This window comes from Labrus mixtus, chromosome 1, assembly GCF_963584025.1.
Source record: "Labrus mixtus chromosome 1, fLabMix1.1, whole genome shotgun sequence".
In the NCBI taxonomy this organism is placed as follows: domain Eukaryota; kingdom Metazoa; phylum Chordata; class Actinopteri; order Labriformes; family Labridae; genus Labrus; species Labrus mixtus.
The window spans coordinates 559,532-581,112 of record NC_083612.1 but is presented as its reverse complement, the minus strand read 5'-3'; the positions used below and the strand labels follow the sequence as shown (position 1 = coordinate 581,112).

Sequence of the window (21,581 nt, the reverse complement as noted above, 5' to 3'; positions counted from 1 at the left end):
GTGGGGAAGTGCGACTCACAGACTGTCAGTACTTACCAACTTTCACTGCAGGCTGATAGCTCAACTACCGTACTGTAGCTAGTAGAAGTGCAAACTCCACAAAGAGAAAACAGACAGAACTAAAAGAGCAACACGGCTGCATAGAAACTGAACGTTGTAGACGTCACTGAACATGATAGAAATAGTCACACAGGAAGACAATTTAGACTTTATTCTTTCTGGGAAACCCCAAAACCAGACTGTGTCTTATATACCGGTCCTGGATCTGGATCTGTTCTGTATCCTGATAGTAGTTTAGGGCAGCTTGTGGACTCACAGTAAGGTCTGTATTCATGATATTAGTGGACATCTTACTCTACGGTCTGAGCCAGTTTTGGGCCTTATTGAGGATTCATTTCATCTGTAATCATTCATCCTTTTATAAATCTTTGTCCTGTGCCTCATCATGTTGAGGCTGTCCTTCTGCCTCCCCTGGTGGTCACTGGTAATATCTTCATGAACATCTGTCTGTAGCTAGTCTGAGTTCTTTCTCTCTGAAAATGCAGGTTGGACTTCTAACCTTTATTGTTCCTGGTAGCATCTTTCTGAGCTGTGTTTATGTTTAAGTCGTCTTCTGTTAACTTTGATTTCATCAGTCTAAAGAATTTGAGGACAGACACAGTGTTGGCTGTGTTCTGAGTGAGATACTGTTCTAATAGTAACAGAGAGACCTGTGGAGAACTTCAGCTCTGCCTCCTAATTACTGATTATCCATCTGCTAGTTTGAACTGGAACAGTCTGAATAAAAATGATCTTTGTTCTAAAAGCTTTCATTAACCAGCTGTTTGTTTGTATCAGGATGCAGGAACAGAGACCAGACCATCCTGGACCCAGCTGTGAGGAACAGAGACCAGACTCTCCTGGACCCAGCTGTGGGGAACAGAAACCAGACTCTCCTGGACCCAGCTGTGTGTCCATGAAGAGTGACTGGTCGATAGGTCGTTATATTGACTTTAAAGATGGACGTCATGCTGATAGGTGAGAATTGAAATTGTCAAAGAGCTCTGTTCTGCTTTTCTGTAACTCTTTCATCCTCAACCGTTTACATCCCTTTCAGTCTTCAGTCCATGTTCACCTCTCCCAGTACTTTCCTCCTGTTTCTCCTTCTTCTCCACCAGAGGTCCTCAGAATTCACCTCCCTCTCTTGAAGGTTTAAATAGTCCAGACCTCCCCCTCTACTCTACTCACCTGTCTTCACTTTCCTCATCAGCTTCATTACTGGACTGTTTAGTTTTCTTACCACTTCATGGTCATTGTGTGCTTTGGTTCTGTCTTGTGTTTTTTCTTTTGAAATGTTTGTTCTTGAACCCTGACCTGCCTGAAGGCTGTAAAATGTGGAAAAGAATCATTTTATTGCAGCTGAGTCCATTTATTTCTGCATTTGGGTCCTTCGCTGCTCCCTATTACCAGACCCTGTCAGAACTTAACCTGCCTGACACAGAACCAGACGACAGTGTGTGGAATTTCTGACTTCACTTCACAACAAACAGCCCGACTAGAAAGTAGTGGGGAAGTGCGACTCACAGACTGTCAGTACTTACCAACTTTCACTGCAGGCTGATAGCTCAACTACCGTACTGTAGCTAGTAGAAGTGCAAACTCCACAAAGAGAAAACAGACAGAACTAAAAGAGCAACACGGCTGCATAGAAACTGAACGTTGTAGACGTCACTGAACATGATAGAAATAGTCACACAGGAAGACAATTTAGACTTTATTCTTTCTGGGAAACCCCAAAACCAGACTGTGTCTTATATACCGGTCCTGGATCTGTATCTGTTCTGTATCCTGATAGTAGTTTAGGGCAGCTTGTGGACTCACAGTAAGGTCTGTATTCATGATATTAGTGGACATCTTACTCTACGGTCTGAGCCAGTTTTGGGCCTTATTGAGGATTCATTTCATCTGTAATCATTCATCCTTTTATAAATCTTTGTCCTGTGCCTCATCATGTTGAGGCTGTCCTTCTGCCTCCCCTGGTGGTCACTGGTAATATCTTCATGAACATCTGTCTGTAGCTAGTCTGAGTTCTTTCTCTCTGAAAATGCAGGTTGGACTTCTAACCTTTATTGTTCCTGGTAGCATCTTTCTGAGCTGTGTTTATGTTTAAGTCGTCTTCTGTTAACTTTGATTTCATCAGTCTAAAGAATTTGAGGACAGACACAGTGTTGGCTGTGTTCTGAGTGAGATACTGTTCTAATAGTAACAGAGAGACCTGTGGAGAACTTCAGCTCTGCCTCCTAATTACTGATTATCCATCTGCTAGTTTGAACTGGAACAGTCTGAATAAAAATGATCTTTGTTCTAAAAGCTTTCATTAACCAGCTGTTTGTTTGTATCAGGATGCAGGAACAGAGACCAGACCATCCTGGACCCAGCTGTGAGGAACAGAGACCAGACTCTCCTGGACCCAGCTGTGAGGAACAGAGACCAGACTCTCCTGGACCCAGCTGTGAGGAACAGAGACCAGACTCTCCTGGACCCAGCTGTGGGGAACAGAAACCAGACTCTCCTGGACCCAGCTGTGTGTCCATGAAGAGTGACTGGTCGATAGGTCGTTATATTGACTTTAAAGATGGACGTCCTGCTGATGGAAGGTAAGAATTAAAAATGAAGTTAATGTTCTGACTCTGTTGTGTAAAGACTCATATCTTGTCTCAGAGCTTCATAATATATGACCCGTTGTTTTCTTGTGTAATATGTCCTGTCACAGAGTTCAACAGGAGAGCTCCGAGGTTCACACAGATCAACCAGACCAGCAGAATCTAACAGACCTGGACTCCATCTTTATGGTGTGTACAACACTTTTTAAATCATTAGCTACCATTACAAGACTTTAATAATAAATAACTGGTCCGTCTTGACCAGCTGATCTTCAGACTCAGACGATTTTATTCATCCCAAAGGCTCATTCAGTTTTTGGGGTCAACCCAGACCTACATACGTTCACAAACAGACAGACAGGCCGACCAGCAGAGATGCTCACTGGAACACTGGCGCCCTCATGTGGCCTCATAGGTAGAGACAGACCCGAGGGCCAGGAAAGGTTCAAATACACCGTTTAAGAACAACAATAGATCAATCATTTATAAGTAGATAGGACATACTATGATGGGTTGCTCACATTCAGAGAATGTTTGAACAGGCCACCGACAGAATGACGAGAATAAACCACAATGTGGTTCAACACAAGAACCAATACAATAAATAATACCATGAGGGTTTTCATCTCGTGGCTGCTATCAAGGTTTACCAGCCTGATGGCAGAGGGAATTAAAGATTTACATGCTTTTTGGAGACTCCCGCTTTTTTAACGTTAATTTAGGTGACTTGTGCAATTCGTGCAGATCCGAAAATATATAAAACAAAATAAATACATACGGGAATTTGTTGTGAATGCGTATGATGAAGTTCGGCTCAGTAGAGTTCACCTACCAATGATCTGCGAGTAACGCAGCTCTCGTTCTCAACCTAACAATGTTACTAGCCAATCAGAAACAGAGTAGGAGGGGGAGTGGCTATGGCACGGAGCTGAACGGTCGCAATTTCGAGCTCTCCGTGGGAATCGGCCAAATTTAACTATCCTGAGTTAAAAGCGAACGCACTTCTTTATCAAACTTAAGTTAAGTGTATCTGTAATCTAAGACATGTCGACCAGACACCAGAAAAAGGCTCAGAATAAGACCGACCGACACAAGGAAACAGAGGAAGATGCTAGAATGCTAACTTCTGGAACAGCGGGGATCTTCGAGGCAATTGCAGCCCTGAAAAACAACTTCGGCTCCAAATTTAACGGAGTTCTGACTGCAATAAATGAGATCAAGCCGGACTTTAAAGACTTTTCAGGGAGACTGGAACAAGCAGAGGAACCTATTGGTGACATAGAGGATGATATTACTGGTGAGAAAACCAAAATCACGATACTGGAGAAGCAGGTGTCTGAGCTCACCTCTAAGGTGGATGACCTGGAAAACAGGAGCCGCCGTTCAAATCTCAGACTGGTGAATCTCCCGGAGAAAGTTGTAAAGGGCAATGCCGCTGCTTTTCTGGAAAAGTGGCTACCCGATGTCCTAGGACCCGAGACCTTCCCTGCCCCGCTGGTTATCGAAAGAGCACATAGATTACCAGGTGCGCCACAATCCTCTGCTCCGCGAGTCATGATAATGACGTTTTTAAACTTCTGTGACAAGACCCGAGTCATGCAAGCGGCTAGAAAGAATGGTAAGATCATGTATGAAGGCCACCATGTCATGTTTTTTCAAGACATCTCCACTGAGCTGCACAGGAAAAGAAAGCGCTTTGACTGTGTGAAACAACAACTATGGGACCTAAAGATAGAATACGGCATCATTTAACCCGCTAAACTCAGGCTAGTCCACGAAGGGAAACCTCGCGTGTTTGCTGATCCTGCAGGTGTGGAGTCGTTCATTGAAGAACTGGAAACCTAGCAGGATGGTCACGGCTAGCGGGATTACACTGGGATAACCACTGTCAGTGACTGAACTCTTCAATGGCAGCAGACGGCGTGAACATTCAACTTGATCTGTGCTTTGCTTCTACCAAGGAAAGGTACTGTCTGTTTCATGCACGCGGTAACAATGCTTTCCTGTGTTGCACCTGATTGTCACTATACGATGACATGGTCTTTAATCCCACACACCAGACAGATACGCATATAGCCTAAGCATATTTTGTTCGCTTATTGCATTGAGCCGATTGTGAGCGGGGGGTTTGTTTATTGTGTGATTCGTCAGATCGTAACTGATCCTCGTTGTTAGTGGATCAGTTGAGCGCCTAGTTTGCTCTCAATGTTACCAGGGAAGGTACGCTGTCTCATTTGGGGAGACAGTGCTGGGATTATTTTAGGGGTTATAAATGTACATTTTATTTTGAAGTGTGGGATAACGACATACAATCCAATTGTGTTAAGAACGAGATTACAGTTTACATCATTCCTTCCTATTACATATATGGCCTGTTTGAAAGTGTTCATACTTGATTTTATTTTGTATGTCTTCTAATGTAAATTTGAAGTTTACATCCTGGAATGTTAGGGGTTTGGTGAAGTTGGCTAAAATGAAGCAAGTACTCAGTAGGGTTAAACAAATTAAATCATTAGTTGTATATCTCCAAGAACCCCATTTACTGGCAGATGGAGTGGTAAAGATAAAAAGGAGATGGCCAGGGCAAGTAATTTCAGCCTCCTACTTATCACACACCCGTGGGGTGATGATCCTGATTCATAATTCGGTACCCTTTAAAGTGGACAACGTCATCCGTGACATAGGGGGTAGGTACCTGATTGTCCAGGGTACATTGATAAATGAAAAGATAAACATGATTAACATATATGGCCCGAATGATGACAATCCCAAATTCTTTGAAAATGTATTTTTATTAATTTCCTCTCTCCCAGGGAAGGCTCTTATAGCAGGCGATTTCAATTGCACTTTAGACCCTAAAATGGACCGTTCAACTGGGGTGGACTCCTCTCATATACAAAGAAGGAAGAAGCTATTACAGTATGTGATGGATTTGAACTTGTGTGACCCCTGGAGGAGATTAAACTCAGATAAGCTAGAATTCTCCTGTTATTCTCCTCGATTTAAATCATACTCACGTATAGATTATTTCCTGATTTCCAGCTCTATGTTCTCCTCTGTGATAGAATGTAACTATAACAGCATACTACTGTCAGACCACTCTCCCACTTCACTTGTATACAGAGCCCAAGGGGTAGTTAAAGGCACTCCTAGATGGAGATTCCATCCCAGATGGCTTTCCGATTCGAATTTCCTGCAATTTTTAGAGGCACAAATTGAGTCATTTTTTAGCACAAATACGGATGAGACCTCTGCTATTGTCAGATGGGAGGCCTTTAAGGCGTACATCAGAGGCATGATCATATCTTATACCAGTTCAAAAACAAACAAACTCAAAGTAAAAATGAACGAGCTTGACCACAAAGTTAGACAATTGGAAAGAGAGACCTTTTTGGATGGCTCCACAAAAGCAAAACAAGAATTAACGTTACTTAAAGCCCAATATGAGGAATTGTCCACATCGAAAGCAGAAAATAGTTTAATCTGGCTCAAACAGAGTTACTATGATCAAGGTGAAAAACCGGGGAGATTGTTGGCCTGGCGAATTAAGAAATTGGATGCAGACAGGGCAATTACTGCAATTTAAACTCAGAGTGGAGTAATATCAGCAGAAATTAATGATACCTTTTCCATCTACTATAAAATATTATATACATCTGAATCCTCAGAAAACTTGGAAACACAATCTGAATTCTTACTTTGTATTCCTTCCATACCAGATGATCTTAAAGGACATATGGATAGGAAACTAGGTGCCTCAGAAATCGCTGATGCTATTACCAATATGAGGGGAGGTAAAGCTGCAGGCCCTGATGCTCTACCAGTTGATATTTAAAATATATTTAAAGATAAATAAATTGAACCTCTTTAAGCTATGTATGAGGAGGCCTTTCAACAGGGCTGTCTCCCAGATTCCCTGAGGAGCACGCTGATAACACTTATTTTGAAACCCAATAAGTCCCCTACCAATTGCACATCGTATAGATCCATTTCACTGCTTAACACAGATGCTAAGATTATCGCTAAAGTAATGGCTAGAAGACTGGAATCGGTGCTTCCAACTGTGATCAATCCAGATCAGAATGGTTTTGTGAAAAACCGTCAAGACTTCCATAATGTCAGAAGGGTGTTGAATTTGATACATGCGAGGGAGGGAACCCCTGACACTGCCATTCTGTCTTTAGATGCTGAAAAAGCATTCGACAGAGTGGAGTGGAGGTATTTATTGGATGTGCTATCTCGCTTTGGCTTTGGTAACTACTTTCGAAAATGGATTGAGACACTTTATACTGACCCAATGGCAGAGGTCTCCACCAACTATTTAATATCATCTCCTTTCAAATTTACAAGGGGTACCCGTCAGGGGTGCCCTCTCTCGCCAATGCTATTTGTTTTGGCAATGGAACCGTTTGTGATAGCGGTGAGGTCACACCCCTCAATTTCAGGTATAAAAGTATTGGATACCGAACATTGCATTGTAATGTATGCTGATGACACCCTTTTATTTCTAACAGACCTAAATAACTCAATCCTTAATCTGATTAAATTAATTGACACATTCGGAAATTTTTCAGGCTTTAAAGTAAACAAAACAAAATCCTCTATTATGTTTTTGAATAAGCTTGAGCGAATAAATGCGGTGATAAACCACCCTTTCAATAATGCAGTAAACGGATTTAAATAGCTTGGTATCATCATTACCCCAACCATTAAAGATTTAGTAGCCTGTAACTATGATCCTATGATTTCCACAGTAACTGAATCCATGAATAGTTGGTCATCAATGCCAATCTCTCTATTGGGACGTATAAATGTAATCAAGATGAATATATTACCAAAGTTTTTATATCTATTTCAATCGATCCCTTTACCCCCACCACCACAGTTCTTTTAATAAATGAAGCAACTATTTACAAAGTTTATTTGGAATAACGGAAGGTCAAGGTTGAGACTGTCACGTCTTTACCTGCCATACGAGAGAGGAGGGTTACCCAATCTACAGTGGTATTTCTGGGCTGCTCAAATTAGAGCTGCATTGTATTGGTTTTCGCCTGAACCTTACTTACCATGGGTACAAATTGAAAGTTTTTGCACTAAAGGCCTGCGACTTGACACTTATTTATACTCTGCATCTGTCAAAAAACTGAAGCGACTTACTGATAACCCCTTTGTGAGAAACACAATTAATGTCTGGCACGATGTACAGTCATTTCTTGGTGAATCTACTTTGTTTTCTGGCTTTTCACCAATATGGGGGAATGATAACTTCTCTCCTGGCAAAAAAGACCAAGGCTTTAAAATGTGGGCAACAAAGGGCATCTATAAAGTTATGGATCTATATAAGGAAGGCAAACTAACTCCATTTGAAGAACTTAGAATTGAATATGACATACCTCAGACACACTTTTAAAAAAATATTTACAGTTAAGGAGCTTTGTTTATGCACAGACGCACTCCTATATACAACCCCCTTTGTCCATATTAGAAAACTTAGCAGTGAATAATTGTACTGGTAAGGGTCAGATATCCTAACTCTATAACATACTGGTGAAAAATCATAAAGACTCTACTGAGCATAAGAAAACTCAATGGGCAAATGACTTGCAAAAAGATATCTCGGAGGAGGGCTGGAGGGAGGTGTGTTCGAAAGCTCAACTCCTAACAATAAATACCCATCTCAGACTGATTCAATATAATTGGATTATGAGAACTTATATTACTCCGGATAGACTGAATAAAATGAATCCAAATAATCCTGTTGTCTGTGTTAAATGCAATGTCGAAAAGGGCACATTATTTCACTGTCTGTGAGACTGTCCTGAGATACAAAAGTTCTGGAATGAAGTTATAAAATGCATTTCTCAGATTACCTTGAATCCAGTACCCGACTGCCCTACACTTTGTATTCTTAATTTGTATCTGAAGGACTGTATGCTAAACAGCAAAGAGAAGAAAATAACTGACTTGTGTTTAGTACAAGCTAGACGCTTGATTTCTCTTTGCTGGAAAGACGTCAAGAGCCCTTCAGTTGGTCGCTGGTTGAAAGAACTATCAGCATGCCTTGTCCTTGAAAAGTTAACATACACAATGAAAAAGAAATCAGCCAAATTCAAAGAGATCTGAAATCCCTTCCTTGCATTTTTAAAGGACTGTGAAGTTGGAGAAACTCCGGTAACTTGAAGGTGATATGTCCTAAACTGTCGATACCATGTGATGTGATGCTAAACTGTGTATGATTACATAATGTCGTTACCCAGTTTTTGCGTTTTGTTTTGTCTTTAGGTCTGTCTTTTCTTTAATTATATATTTTCCCTTTGGGGTGGGGGGAGTGGATTTTCTTTATATATAGTTTGACTGTTATATGCTTTGTTAAATGTATTGTATTTTTTGTAAAATGTAAAAACTCAATAAATACATGTCAAAAAAAAGAAGAAAAAAGAAACAGAGTAGGGCGGGTTTTGGCAATCCCACTCGAGCTGTGGGATCTAGCGATGCAGCATGTTATGCTAGGTGCGCCGTCTAGGTATATTTCCTGCACATATCATCAGCATTTAAGACCATTTAACTAGAAGGTTATCGATCTCCCTCACTCTGTACCCCTCACAAGACTTTATATACTCTGCAGGAGACCAGACAGACAGAGAGAGAGAAAAAAAGAGAGACATGTCCGCTCTTTGGTATTTCAATGCAAAGCACCAAACTAAACGATGCATTTTCCCGTTTTGTGCAGCTGCTTGCTGAAAATGTGATTCGGCTCTCTCTTGGTTTGTGAAATCTCTGCACATGCAGATCACCTGTTGTGATAACGGGATCGGAACTTTTTAAAACGGGAGTTGTGTTGCACGGAGCTAATCGGTGCGTTCAGTGTGGTCTGGCCCTAACCATTTTGGTGCCCTTGGTAAGATTTCAGCCGTTGCCCCTTAAATTGCAGCCAGTTTGACCACCAAAGACAATATTCATCAACTTAAAGAAAACTGGCTTACAGCTTTATATTTAACATAATTTATTTATTTTAAAATAAAAAACTTATAAACAAACAAGTAAATGGTTTTAACTCTAATATTTCTTAATATAAATAAATAATAACTAATAAATACAAATAACTAGTGTAACAGAACAAACAATACCAAATAGTGCAGGGAGCAGAAGTGGTCGCAGACAGCCCGGGCACAGCAGCGGATGGATTTAAATGTTTTGATTGCACTTGGAGAGAGAAGATGAGCATTTGTAAAACGATCTGCATTTTATAATATAGTGTGAACACAAAATATTATTTTCTGTTCAGAGCAGTACAGAAACCTCAGCATAGTTTTTCACGTGAGCCCAAATGTTTTCCTAACCAGACCTACAACATGCACACATATCTATTCAGTGAGGACTTCTAGCACAAAATGGATTTATGCTCTTTGACATCAATACTCTAAAGGCAAGAGCTTAAAACTATTAATGACAACAGGAGGAGGAAAATTAACATTTAGCTAACTAAGTACACAAAGATGTCAATAAATATAAAAGTTGTTTTTGTTTCTCAAACAACATTGGAACAAAAGAAAAAGTGTATTACTTACACTGGTTATTCTCTTAACATGAATAATCTTTTTTTTTTAAGATTTATTTTTGGGCTTTTTATGCCTTTAATGGAGAGATAGGACAGTGGATAGAGTCGGAAATCAGGGAGTGAGAGTGGGGAATGACATGCAGGAAGGAAGCCACAGGTGGGATGTGAACCCGGGCCGCCCGCTTGAGGCGCCCCAACATGAATAATCTTAACCTAATTAAAAGTACAGTGGAAATAACTGATGTTAACTCGAGGTAGGAAACACTGACGTTACTATCATCCATCAATAACGAGCTAGCTTAACTACAACAGATAATTGATCTGTGCAGCACATTACCTCTGTGTCTTTTTCATATTATTCCTCCTTCTTCTTTTTTCGTCCCTGGGCTCTGGAGGGCTTTGTTGTTGTTTACATTACGATCATTTATAAATGTGATATTAATCGGTACACTCATTGTCACTCACTTCTAATAAGTCACCTGCTCTCCTCCTCCACAACGAGCAGGTAACGAACAGCTGTGTTGTGATGCGCTGGGCCAAGCAGAAGGCAAGAAAATAGAGCCTTTTTAAATATGTGATAGTTGTGTTTTCATGGCTTATTTTGTATCATTACTAAATAAAAGCATGAAAATTGTATTAGATAAATAATATTTAGTGATAATTAAACGCATTTTTCCATCTAATTCTTCTTCTTATCTGCCTCACTGGCGCCCCTAGCATTTGCCTACACTGCCTATGCCACGGGCTGGCCCTGGGTCTGGACGTTGACAATAATTTCTGTGCAGCGTACTGTATCAGCGCTCAGTGCGTGTGCAGGCAGGTGAGAGTGTATTTGTCATTGAAATTGTCCCGACCCCTCTTCAATAAATAAACAAAAAAAAGGAACCCAGAAAATAAGATCATGTCTTCACTACATGAGCATGTGTCAGGAATTAATCAAATTCTGTATAACTTTTAAATGTTCATATAGTTGTCTAACTAGTACGTAAACAAAGCAAAATAATGTCACACTAAATACTAAATTATAAATCAGCTATACAGAGACTACTTGTTGAAAGAAACGTTGGATTTTCTGCAGGGCTGGAAAAGTGCAAAAACACTACAACTCTCCAGAGCACATGTTTAGAAAAGTATTCAAACTTATGCATTCTTCTTTGTGTGAACATGTGTCTGATGAACGCTTAAAAGGTTTATGAAAAGATAAAAAGATTGGATCATAATTATAAAGTTTTGCAGAAAAGGCACAAATTGGTGCATAAAAACTGATCAGAATGCAGGAAAATAAATGTTTAGTGCTCAAAAAGTCTAACTTGAGATTTTGTTTCTCCAGTTGCTTGTAAATCCTGTCGAGGATGAAGAGTTTTACATCCTCTACCCCTTTACCTGTTTGATATCCAAACTGTGAGGGGTCTGGTTTGTCATATGCTAAGGAGATAACCTCATCTTCAGACTGACAGATGAACTACCAGTTTATATTAAATATCCAGTGTCTCCTTCTGTTCCAGCTGCTGGAGGAGAACATCGTCACCTTTGTGAAGAATGAGCTGAAGAGAGTCCAGAGAGGTCTGAGTCCAGATTACCCAGAATGCTTAGAGAGTCAGAGTGAGGATGAAGATCAGGGGAGAAGCTGTAAAGAGGATTTTATGAAGATCACTCTCCACTTCCTGAGGAGAATGAAGCAGGAGGAGCTGGCTGACTGTCTGCAGAGCAGTAAGAACATTTGAACAGATTTAGTATTTTAGAAAAAGGACAAAGAGGTTTAAAGTTCCAAACTCAGATAGTCATGTGACCTATATCAGGATCTGTTCATTGATTTCAGTTCTTTCTTTATTCAGGAACGTTTGGTGCAGTGCAACAGAAACTCAAATCTGACCTGAAGACGAAGTTCCAGTGTGTGTTTGAGGGGATTGCTAAAGCAGGAAACCCAACCCTTCTGAAGCAGATCTACACAGAGCTATACATCACAGAGGGAGGGACTGGAGAGGTCAATGATGAACACGAGGTCAGACAGATTGAAACAGCATCCAGGAAACCACACAGACCAGAAACAACCATCAGACAAGAAGACATCTTTAAAGCCTCACCTGGAAGAGATCAACCAATCAGAACAGTGATGACAAAGGGAGTGGCTGGCATCGGGAAAACAGTCTTAACACAGAAGTTCACTCTGGACTGGGCTGAAGACAAAGCCAACCAGGACATACAGTTCACATTTCCATTCACTTTCAGAGAGCTGAATGTGCTGAAAGAGAAAAAGTTCAGCTTGGTGGAACTTGTTCATCACTTCTTTACAGAAACCAAAGAAGCAGGAATCTGCAGGTTTGAAGAGTTCCAGGTTGTGTTCATCTTTGACGGTCTGGATGAGTGTCGACTTCCTCTGGACTTTAAAAACAACGAGACCCTGACTGATGTCACAGAGTCCACCTCAGTGGATGTGCTGCTGACTAACCTCATCAGGGGGAATCTGCTTCCCTCTGCTCGCCTCTGGATAACCACACGACCTGCAGCAGCCAATCAGATCCCTCCTGAGTGTGTTGACATGGTGACAGAGGTCAGAGGGTTCACTGACCCACAGAAGGAAGAGTACTTCAGGAAGAGGTTCAGAGATAAGTATCAGGCCAACAGGATCATCTCCAATATCAAGACATCCAGAAGCCTCCACATCATGTGCCACATCCCAGTCTTCTGCTGGATCACTGCTACAGTTCTGGAGGATGTGTTGAAGACCAGAGAGGACGGAGAGCTGCCCAAGACCCTGACTGAGATGTACATCCACTTCCTGGTGGTTCAGTCCAAACTGAAGAACATCAAGTATGATGGAGGAGCTGGGACAGATCCACACTGGAGTCCAGAGAGCAGGAAGATGATTGAGTCTCTGGGAAAACTGGCTTTTGAGCAGCTGCAGAAAGGAAACCTGATCTTCTATGACTCACACCTGACAGAGTGTGGCATCGATATCAGAGCAGCCTCAGTGGACTCAGGAGTGTTCACACAGATCTTTAAAGAGGAGAGAGGACTGTACCAGGACAAGGTGTTCTGCTTCATCCATCTGAGTGTTCAGGAGTTTCTGGCTGCTCTTCATGTCCATCTGACCTTCATCAACTCTGGAGTCAATCTGATGTCAGAAGAACAAACAACATCTAGGTCTGAAGTATCCAGAGAAAAACCTGACCCAACACTTTTATATCAGAGTGCTGTGGACCAGGCTTTACAGAGTCCAAATGGACACCTGGACTTGTTCCTCCGCTTCCTACTCGGTCTTTCTCTAGTGACCAATCAGAATCACATACGAGGTCTGCTGACACACACAGGAAGTGGCTCACAGACCAATCAGAAAACAGTCGAGTTCATGAAGAAGAAGATCAGTGAGGATCTATCTGCAGCGAAAAGCATCAATCTGTTCCACTGTCTGAATGAACTGAATGATCGTTCTCTAGTGGAGGAGATCCAACAGTCCCTGAGATCTGGAAGTCTCTCCACAGATAAACTGTCTCCTGCTCAGTGGTCAGCTCTGGTCTTCATCTTACTGTCATCAGAAGAAGATCTGGACGTGTTTGACCTGAAGAAATACTCTGCTTCAGAGGAGACTCTTCTGAGGCTGCTGCCTGTGATCAAAGCTTCAAACACAGCTCTGTACGTGCACACGTAATTATCCAGGTTAAATGTAGTTCTCTTTATTCAGAAATAACAACTATTGTTTGTAATTACGTTCATTTGTGTTCTTCTGAATCATCTTCAGGCTGAGTGTCTGTAACCTGTCAGAGAGAAGCTGTGAAGCTCTGTCCTCAGTCCTCAGCTCCCAGTCCTCTAGTCTGGGAGAGCTAGACCTGAGCAACAACAACCTGCAGGATTCAGGAGTGAAGCTGCTGTCTGCTGGACTAAAGAGTCCACTCTGTAGACTGGACACTCTCAGGTTAGTGTGCAGCTGAAATATGAAGTTATTTCCTGACCAACAAAGAAACAAACAAACCATGGATAATAGTTTAACATAAAGAACTAAAGAAGCTTTTCTTTCTACATCACTGCTGATGTCAAAGCAGTCTGTGTGTTGATCTTACACTCTGTCTTACCTTCACTATTTTTCACCAGAGTAAATATTGATTAGTATCAGATTATAAAGTCGATTCTGTTCAGCTGCGTGGTTATGACTGAATGTTGCTGGTGAAACGGCTGAGATTGGACCAATGGATGTGAAGCTGAATTTAAACAGCTGATGATGGTCAACAAATTAAAGTGTGATTACTGTGCTCTGCCTAAACCAGGGGGGTCAAACTTTGAACTATCTATCTGCTTTCGTCGCCGACACGAGTGGCCGCATATCCAGTAGCTCCGTCCCTGTCATATTCGTTTTTAATATTTTATCGGTGTTTTTGCTGACCTTACTTTTTTAATACACTTACGGTGTAGAACATTGTATATCCTATGGATACTCTTCTTTTTGGGAATATAGCAGCGGAAAACTTGGTTATTCAAGGGAAAAGCTGCTCTCACTCCAAACAATGGGACAGGCCGGCATTGTTCACCCCATACCTGAGGAGCTGAGACGGAGGTACAGATTCTGCAGAGCCGCAGCCAAGGTAAAAGCTAGGCTAGCAGCTAAGCGGTGTAAGTACAAGCCCTGTGTTCCGTCGATAGTTATGGGGAACGTTAACTGTCTAACCAACAAGACAGATGAGCTGGCTGCCCTTGTAAGGAACGACCGGACATTTAGAGAGTGCAGTTTAATGAGCTTCTCAGAAACCTGGCTAACACAAAAGACCCCCGACGCTAACATGGATCTACCGGGCTTCACAACAGTGAGAGCGGACAGACACACTAAACGCAGTGGCAAACGGAAAGGCAGAGCTGAAGCGCGTGCAGGGGGAACTCAAGGTCCGTCTCAGAGAGGCAAAGGAGGAGTACAGAAGGAAGGTGGAGAAGAAGCTGCAGAACAACAACACGAGAGAGGTCTGGGAGGGCATGAAAACCATCACAGGCTGCAAGAAGAAAGGTAACAACACAGAAGATGGGAACCCTGTGAGAGCAAAGCAGCTCAACCTGTTTTTTAACAGCTTTGACTGCCAGGCCACTGCAGCTAGTGTCTGCCCCCCAAGCACCTCTCTTCACACCTCTCTTCACTGACTTCCAGTATAACTCTGAGCTCTGCCACATGCAGAAATACTCGGATGACACTGTGATAGTTGGTTGTGTCAGGGATGGACAGGAGGAGGAGTACAGGAGCCTGGTAGGGGATTTTGTGACATGGTGCAGTTCAAACCATCTGCAGCTGAACACCTCCAAGACCAAGGAGATGGTGGTGGACTTCTGAAGGAACAAGCCACATCTACAACCTGTTTCCATCGGGGGGGGGGTCGACGTGGAGGTGGGCAAGACCTACGGGTACCTGGGGCTGCAGTTGGAAGACAGGCTGGAGTGGTCATCAAACATGGACACTATCTGCAGGAAGGAACAGAGCTGTCTGTACTTCCTGAGAAGGCTGGGGTCCTTCAACATCTGTAAAAAGCTGCTGCAGATGTTTTTCCAGTCCATGGTGGCCAGTGTCCTCTTCTATGCTGTGGTGTGCTGGGGAGGAAGCAGCAAGAAGAGGGATGCAGCACGGCTGGATAGACTGGTGAGGAAGGCTGGCTCTGTGGTGGGCGCAGAGCTGGACTCTCTAGTGACAGTGGCAGAGAGAAGGACCCTGAACAGAATGCTCTCCATCATGGACAACACCCACCACCCTCTGCACAGCACCTTCACCAGGCAGAGGAGTGTGTCCAGTGGCAGACTGCTGTCACAATCCTGTTCCACGGACAGACTCAAGAACTCTTTTGTCCCCCTGGCCATACGTCTGTACAACACCTCACGGTTATGGCAGGGGGAAAGCACACACTTGGACTAAATCTTCCTTTTTCCATTTCCCATCTGCACAGCTGTCCCAAGAGACAGATTCTAGTTGGACACTTTAATGATTACCTCAATTACTTAAATAGCACCTTTCATTTAATGTTTGCACTGCCTGTTATTTAATGTCTGCTTTTTTAAACATTGCTGTACATATATAAACAACACAACTTCAGAAGGTCAACACTTTTTTATTTTTTTTATATTCAGGTCTAATTACATATTTTTTCCCTCAACTGTTTATAGGTTCTTGCTTTAAATCTCATATATATTTTTATCCCTGCACGGGTTATGTACTTTTCTTGTATAAATCTATTTTTAATTGCACCGTTTAAGTATGATTCGTCTAGGGGTATGCTTTAAATCTTTTTTTCAGGTTAATATATATGTATGGGAGAGAGGAGACACAGAATGTTTTCAACAGAGATAGAAGGAGCCGTATTTCTTTGGTCTGTTTGCTCACAAGAGCTACAAGACTTAACCACAGACGCTGCACTGCACGCTCATCCTGACGGTCTTCAGTTCTGTCCACACTTCTTACCAGTTTCTCCTGTGTGTTTGTGTGTGTCTATGTGTGTGTGTGTGAGTGTAGTCTGTCAGGTTGTATGATCACAGAAGAAGGTTGTGCGTCTCTGGCCTCAGCTCTAAGCTCCTCCCCCCTGAGAGAGCTGGACCTGAGCTACAATCATCCAGGAGAACGGGGAGAGAAGCTGCTGTCTGCTGGACTGGAGGATCCACATTGCAGACTGGAGACACTGAGGTACAGACAGACACACAGAAGCTGTCTCACTGTTTCTGAATGATGAACTCTGCTTCTTGTCTGATGCTGGATTTAAATGAAGATGTATGAAGTAGATTCTGATCTGGTTTCTTCCTCCAGGTTGGACCATGGTGGACTGCACACACTGAAACCTGGTCTGAGGAAGTGTGAGTGTGTTTTCATTTCTCTTCATCAGAACACAGCACCACATGTTGGATGAGGGCTGGAAGTAACACAAAGTGATGATAAAAGTGAGGGTGATTGAAACTCATGAGAGTTGAAATATTAAAAAAAAAAAAAAATGTAACTTGAAATCAAAATGATAATCAAGTAATTAAAAAAATCACCATTCATCTCATCCAACAGAAATGTATCGTTTACAACATGCAGTTTTTGTGACTTTGACATTTATGGTTTTGATGTTGGCTGGCCAGCTGCTCCTGGTCGAGCTTGTGGAGCTCATCAACTTTAAAAACAGCAGAAATCATTTTTGATTCGACGTTCATTTTCATAAACATGTAAATATGCAGAGTCTCCAACATCAAGTTCTCTCCTCAAAAACATCCAGACGTGAATTCAAAGAAGAAGAATTTAAAGACATCAGCTAGCTCTCCTCCTGGTCTTCTGGCTGTGCAGACAGTAAAGGTCAAAGGTCGAGCAGTTCCATGAATGGACCAGTTCTTCTTTTAAACAGGAAGTAACAAAAAGTGCGTGCTGTAAACGATACATTACTGTTGGATGTGAAGAATGGTGATTATCTAATCACTGGATCATTTCAACACTTGAGATATAGACAGACACACAAACATTTTGACTGCTTCATATTTCACATCACATGCGTTTTCATCTCCTCCTTTCTTATCATCACTTTCTGTGACTTCCACCCTCGAGACTCCTTTCCTTCAATGACAACAGAAACAGTTTGTGTTGACAACCATCAATTATGAATGAAAGACAATTCCAATGATTACATTTGGCTCTATTTTCATCAAATCATTTGGATCAAATCCACCTGAACTTCATCAAATGTCTATGTTTGTACTTGTTGACAGGACTCGTCACTTTTGAACTCAAGTCAAAAGAAACTTTTCAGTCAGAACTGAGTTTCTGTTTTTGTCTCTGTGGATTGAAAGATTTTAGAATTCAGATCAAAACAAAGTGAACACAGTGATCCAACATTAGAGTGCATGAAGATCAATAATAAATATGTGTTTAGAGTTGATCAGAACAGATAAAGTATCATGAAACAGCTGATTAGTCTGATGGATCACGGTGGGTTCAAACTGCTCTTCTTTTCTTCTTTCTGTTCACTGACGGGTCGACACACTAAAGAAGGGCTGGCTCATATGAAAATATGATGACATCATGTTTTAAATATTGATCCTAATAAATCTAAATCAAGATCTGTAATGTGAATATTTGTCAGGATGTGTGCTGATGGTGCTACTGTTCACGTCCATAGAAGTGACATCATGACACCAAGGAGGAGAACAGAAGTTCACTTTCAGCTCCACTTTTGGATTTCTGTTTTTGGATCAGTCCTCCACTTTATTTACTGCAGCTCAAACTAAAGTTTACACTGTGAAGTGGGCGTGTCCTTCTCCTCTCTGTGTGATAGGCTTTTCCATCTTCATCCAGTCAAAATGTACAAAGTTTATTGTTGTTATTGACATCAGTTGTGTCCCAAAGTCCTATGGAGACAGTTTGATCCCCCAGCCATAGACACAAGGATTGATGAGCACACAGATGATTCAGGGTGTGACTACATCGCATTGTATGTGACAGTGAAAGTGGAAATGAGGCTCCTGTTTGTGTTGAATGTGACCTGAGGACAGAACAGTTGGAGACATCAGATGGTTCACAGCTTCTTTGTGCTGCACTTTGATTAGTCAGACTTTATTCACTGCATGTGTTTGTTGATTTGGACCTCCATTCATCCTGGCTGCCATGGTAACTCCATTTGAACTTGATTAGAAGTGGATTATTACATTTCAGCAGAGGTGTAAAGTAACAAATTACATTTACTTGCGTTACTGTAATTGAGTATTTTTTTGCTGGACTTACTACTTTTTAAGTCGTTTTTAAAATCTGTACTTTTACTTTTACTTAAGTAGGTTTTCTGTTAAGTATTGTAATTACCTACATTTTAAATCACATCCATTACTGAGTAAAAAAAAAAATATATAGAGAGAGAGACAGAGAGAGACACAGAGAGAGACAGAGAGAGAGAGACACAGAGAGACACAGAGAGAGACAGAGAGAGAGACAGAGAGAGAGAGAGACACAGAGAGACAGAGAGAGAGACAGAGAGAGAGAGACAGAGAGAGAGACAGAGAGAGAGAGACACAGAGAGAGACAGAGAGAGAGACAGAGAGAGAGAGAGAGAGACAGGGAGAGAGAGAGAGAGAGAGAATTTTTTTTTTGATTTTTGCAAAACACTTTATTTACATAAATATAGTTTTTACAATTCAACTATTCAATAAAGTGCAAATGCATTAAAATCCCAGTATGTTTAAAAAAATAGTTTATCTAATAAAAACGTGTGCAAAAACCAACTCTTCATCAACAACTGAACAAACTATGTCATTAAAACACCAGCGCTGTTTAAAAGCATCCAAGTCTCCAATGTGTTTATAAAATCTAAAATCTAGCCAGAGTCTGGCTCTAATGTTGACCAGCCACACTGCCTTGGCCTCCTGCCCTTCTCTGTTCTCTATTCTGTTTTTCCTGCTAATGTAAATGGCCATTTTTGCCTCACCTGAAAGGTAGTTGAGGAGCTGCCACTTATCTTTTTGTTCCTTTTTGTAGGCAGCTCCCATGATAAAAACCCTCTCAGTAAAAACCACCTCAAAAAAACTAAAAACCAATGTTAAAAGAGAGAAGAAGCTTGTGAGCCTCTTACACTCTGTAAAAACATTCAGTCTCTCTCTAAGGTAACAAAAAGGACAGGTGTTAAAAACAGAAAGAAAAGCATTGGAGGCAATAGCACCATGTAAAATCCTCCACTGGAGGTCGGCAGTCCGTTTTTTGAGGGGAGGTTTATATAAAATCCTCCACTGTGGGCCGGCTCCATTCGCTCCCAGCCTGTTTGACCACACAGTGGGGGGGCGGTTGCACAGTCCGGCCTTGTGGATTGTCTTCACACAGTTCATGTACCACGTTTTCTTGTCAGCTTTGTGTAGTGTCAGCTTTTCTGGGTGTGTTATAGACAGCAGGGGGCCGGTGAGTTCCCCCAGGCCTGGGCTCAGGAAGATGTCAGGGAAGGGGTCTGCAGGGTCCGGTCTGGCCTTTCTTTTCCTATAATCCATAAGGAGGCTCCTCTCTTTCCCAGAAAGCTTCTGGCGCCACAGCTCCAGGAGCCTCCCCGCCACCCGGACAGAGTGCAGGCCCAGAAGAGAGCCCAGGGCCCGGGCATCACCCAGCGCCGGCCCCACTGCATCCACCAGCTGCTGCAGGCACAGGGTCTTTGTTTTGAGCAGCGCCACCGTCAGGCCGGGGGTGACGCTGCTGCTGATATCCAGCTTGGCCCTGTGAATCAATGGCTCTCTCAACAACCAGTACAGAGAGTCAGACTTTGGGCACCTTTTACAGTTAAAAAGGGCCCAAGACTTAAAAACACCCTGATAAAACGGAGGCAGCCCACTTCATTTTAAAAGTTTAGAATCAATTAAAAACAGAGCAGCATCCAGCCCCAGGAAATCTGCACGTCTGAGAATGCAGCTGGCCACATCTCTCCACACTAGATCAGCCGGACCTGTCAGATATTTTTGTAAAAACTATAATCGGAAGGTGGCTGTCCGGCTGGCCAGGTGGACGAGGCCCTGTCCCCCCTCCTCTCTGGTTAAAAACAGCACCCCTTGTGGCACCCAGTGTAGACCATCCCAAAAAAATCTACCATTTTTATGAATATGAACTGTAAATTTGATTGACTCTCAGTAAGTGTCAGTAAAGTTGTTGATGAATGAACAGATGATAACCTGCAGCTGTGTTGTGTCTCGTTCTCTCCATCAGATGCCTGTGAGCTGGAACTGGACACAAACACAGTGAACAGAAAACTGAAACTGTCTGACAACAACAGGAAGGTGACATGTGTGGAGGAGGATCAGTCATATCCTGATCATCCAGACAGATTTGAAGATTGGCCTCAGCTGCTGTGTAGGACTGGTCTGACTGGTCGCTGTTACTGGGAGGTCGAGTGGAGAGAAAAGGTTTTTGTATCAGTGTCTTACAGAGGAATCAGAAGGAAAGGAAACAGTGTTGAATGTTTGTTTGGATGTAATGATCAGTCCTGGAGTCTGTTCTGCTCTGATGGAGGTTCCTATGTCTATCACAATAAAAGAAGAACAGAGATCTCCTCCTCCTCCTCCTCCTCCTCCTCCTCCTCCTCCTCTTCCTCCTCCTCCTCCTCCTCCTCCTCCTCTGTCTCTAACAGAGTAGCAGTGTATGTGGACTGTCCTGCTGGCTCTCTGTCCTTCTACAGAGTCTCCTCTGACACACTGATCCACCTCCACACCTTCAACACCACATTCACTGAACCTCTCTATCCTGGGTTTGGGTTTAGGTCCTGGTCTCTTGGTTCTTCAGTGTCTCTGTGAGGTGTGTCGGTCTGAGAAACACTGCTGACTGAAGATCAGCTGACTCTGTTCACTCTGTCCAGCTGGTCTGTTTGGGGGGCGTGGTAATGGGGGGGGGGGGGGGGGGGGGGGGGTTAAATGTTCTACATTACAGATTATTCTGA

The 21,581-nt window shown here is 42.3% G+C and overlaps 1 protein-coding gene across 1 annotated transcript in view; it reads left to right on the top strand.

Moving 5' to 3' along the window:
- The window catches only part of LOC132979059 (NLR family CARD domain-containing protein 3-like), a 22,163-nt gene extending 650 nt beyond the window's left edge, over positions 1-21,513 (top strand). Inside the window, exons 2-10 of the mRNA XM_061044531.1 lie at positions 838-1,017; positions 2,382-2,636; positions 2,753-2,831; positions 11,706-11,910; positions 12,036-13,833; positions 13,940-14,113; positions 16,676-16,843; positions 16,964-17,010; positions 20,855-21,513. Coding sequence (XP_060900514.1) covers positions 838-1,017; positions 2,382-2,636; positions 2,753-2,831; positions 11,706-11,910; positions 12,036-13,833; positions 13,940-14,113; positions 16,676-16,843; positions 16,964-17,010; positions 20,855-21,438 — 3,490 coding nt within the window. The 3' untranslated portion in view covers positions 21,439-21,513. The remainder of the gene's footprint in view (positions 1-837; positions 1,018-2,381; positions 2,637-2,752; positions 2,832-11,705; positions 11,911-12,035; positions 13,834-13,939; positions 14,114-16,675; positions 16,844-16,963; positions 17,011-20,854) is intronic.
- The last annotated feature ends 68 nt before the right edge of the window (positions 21,514-21,581 follow it).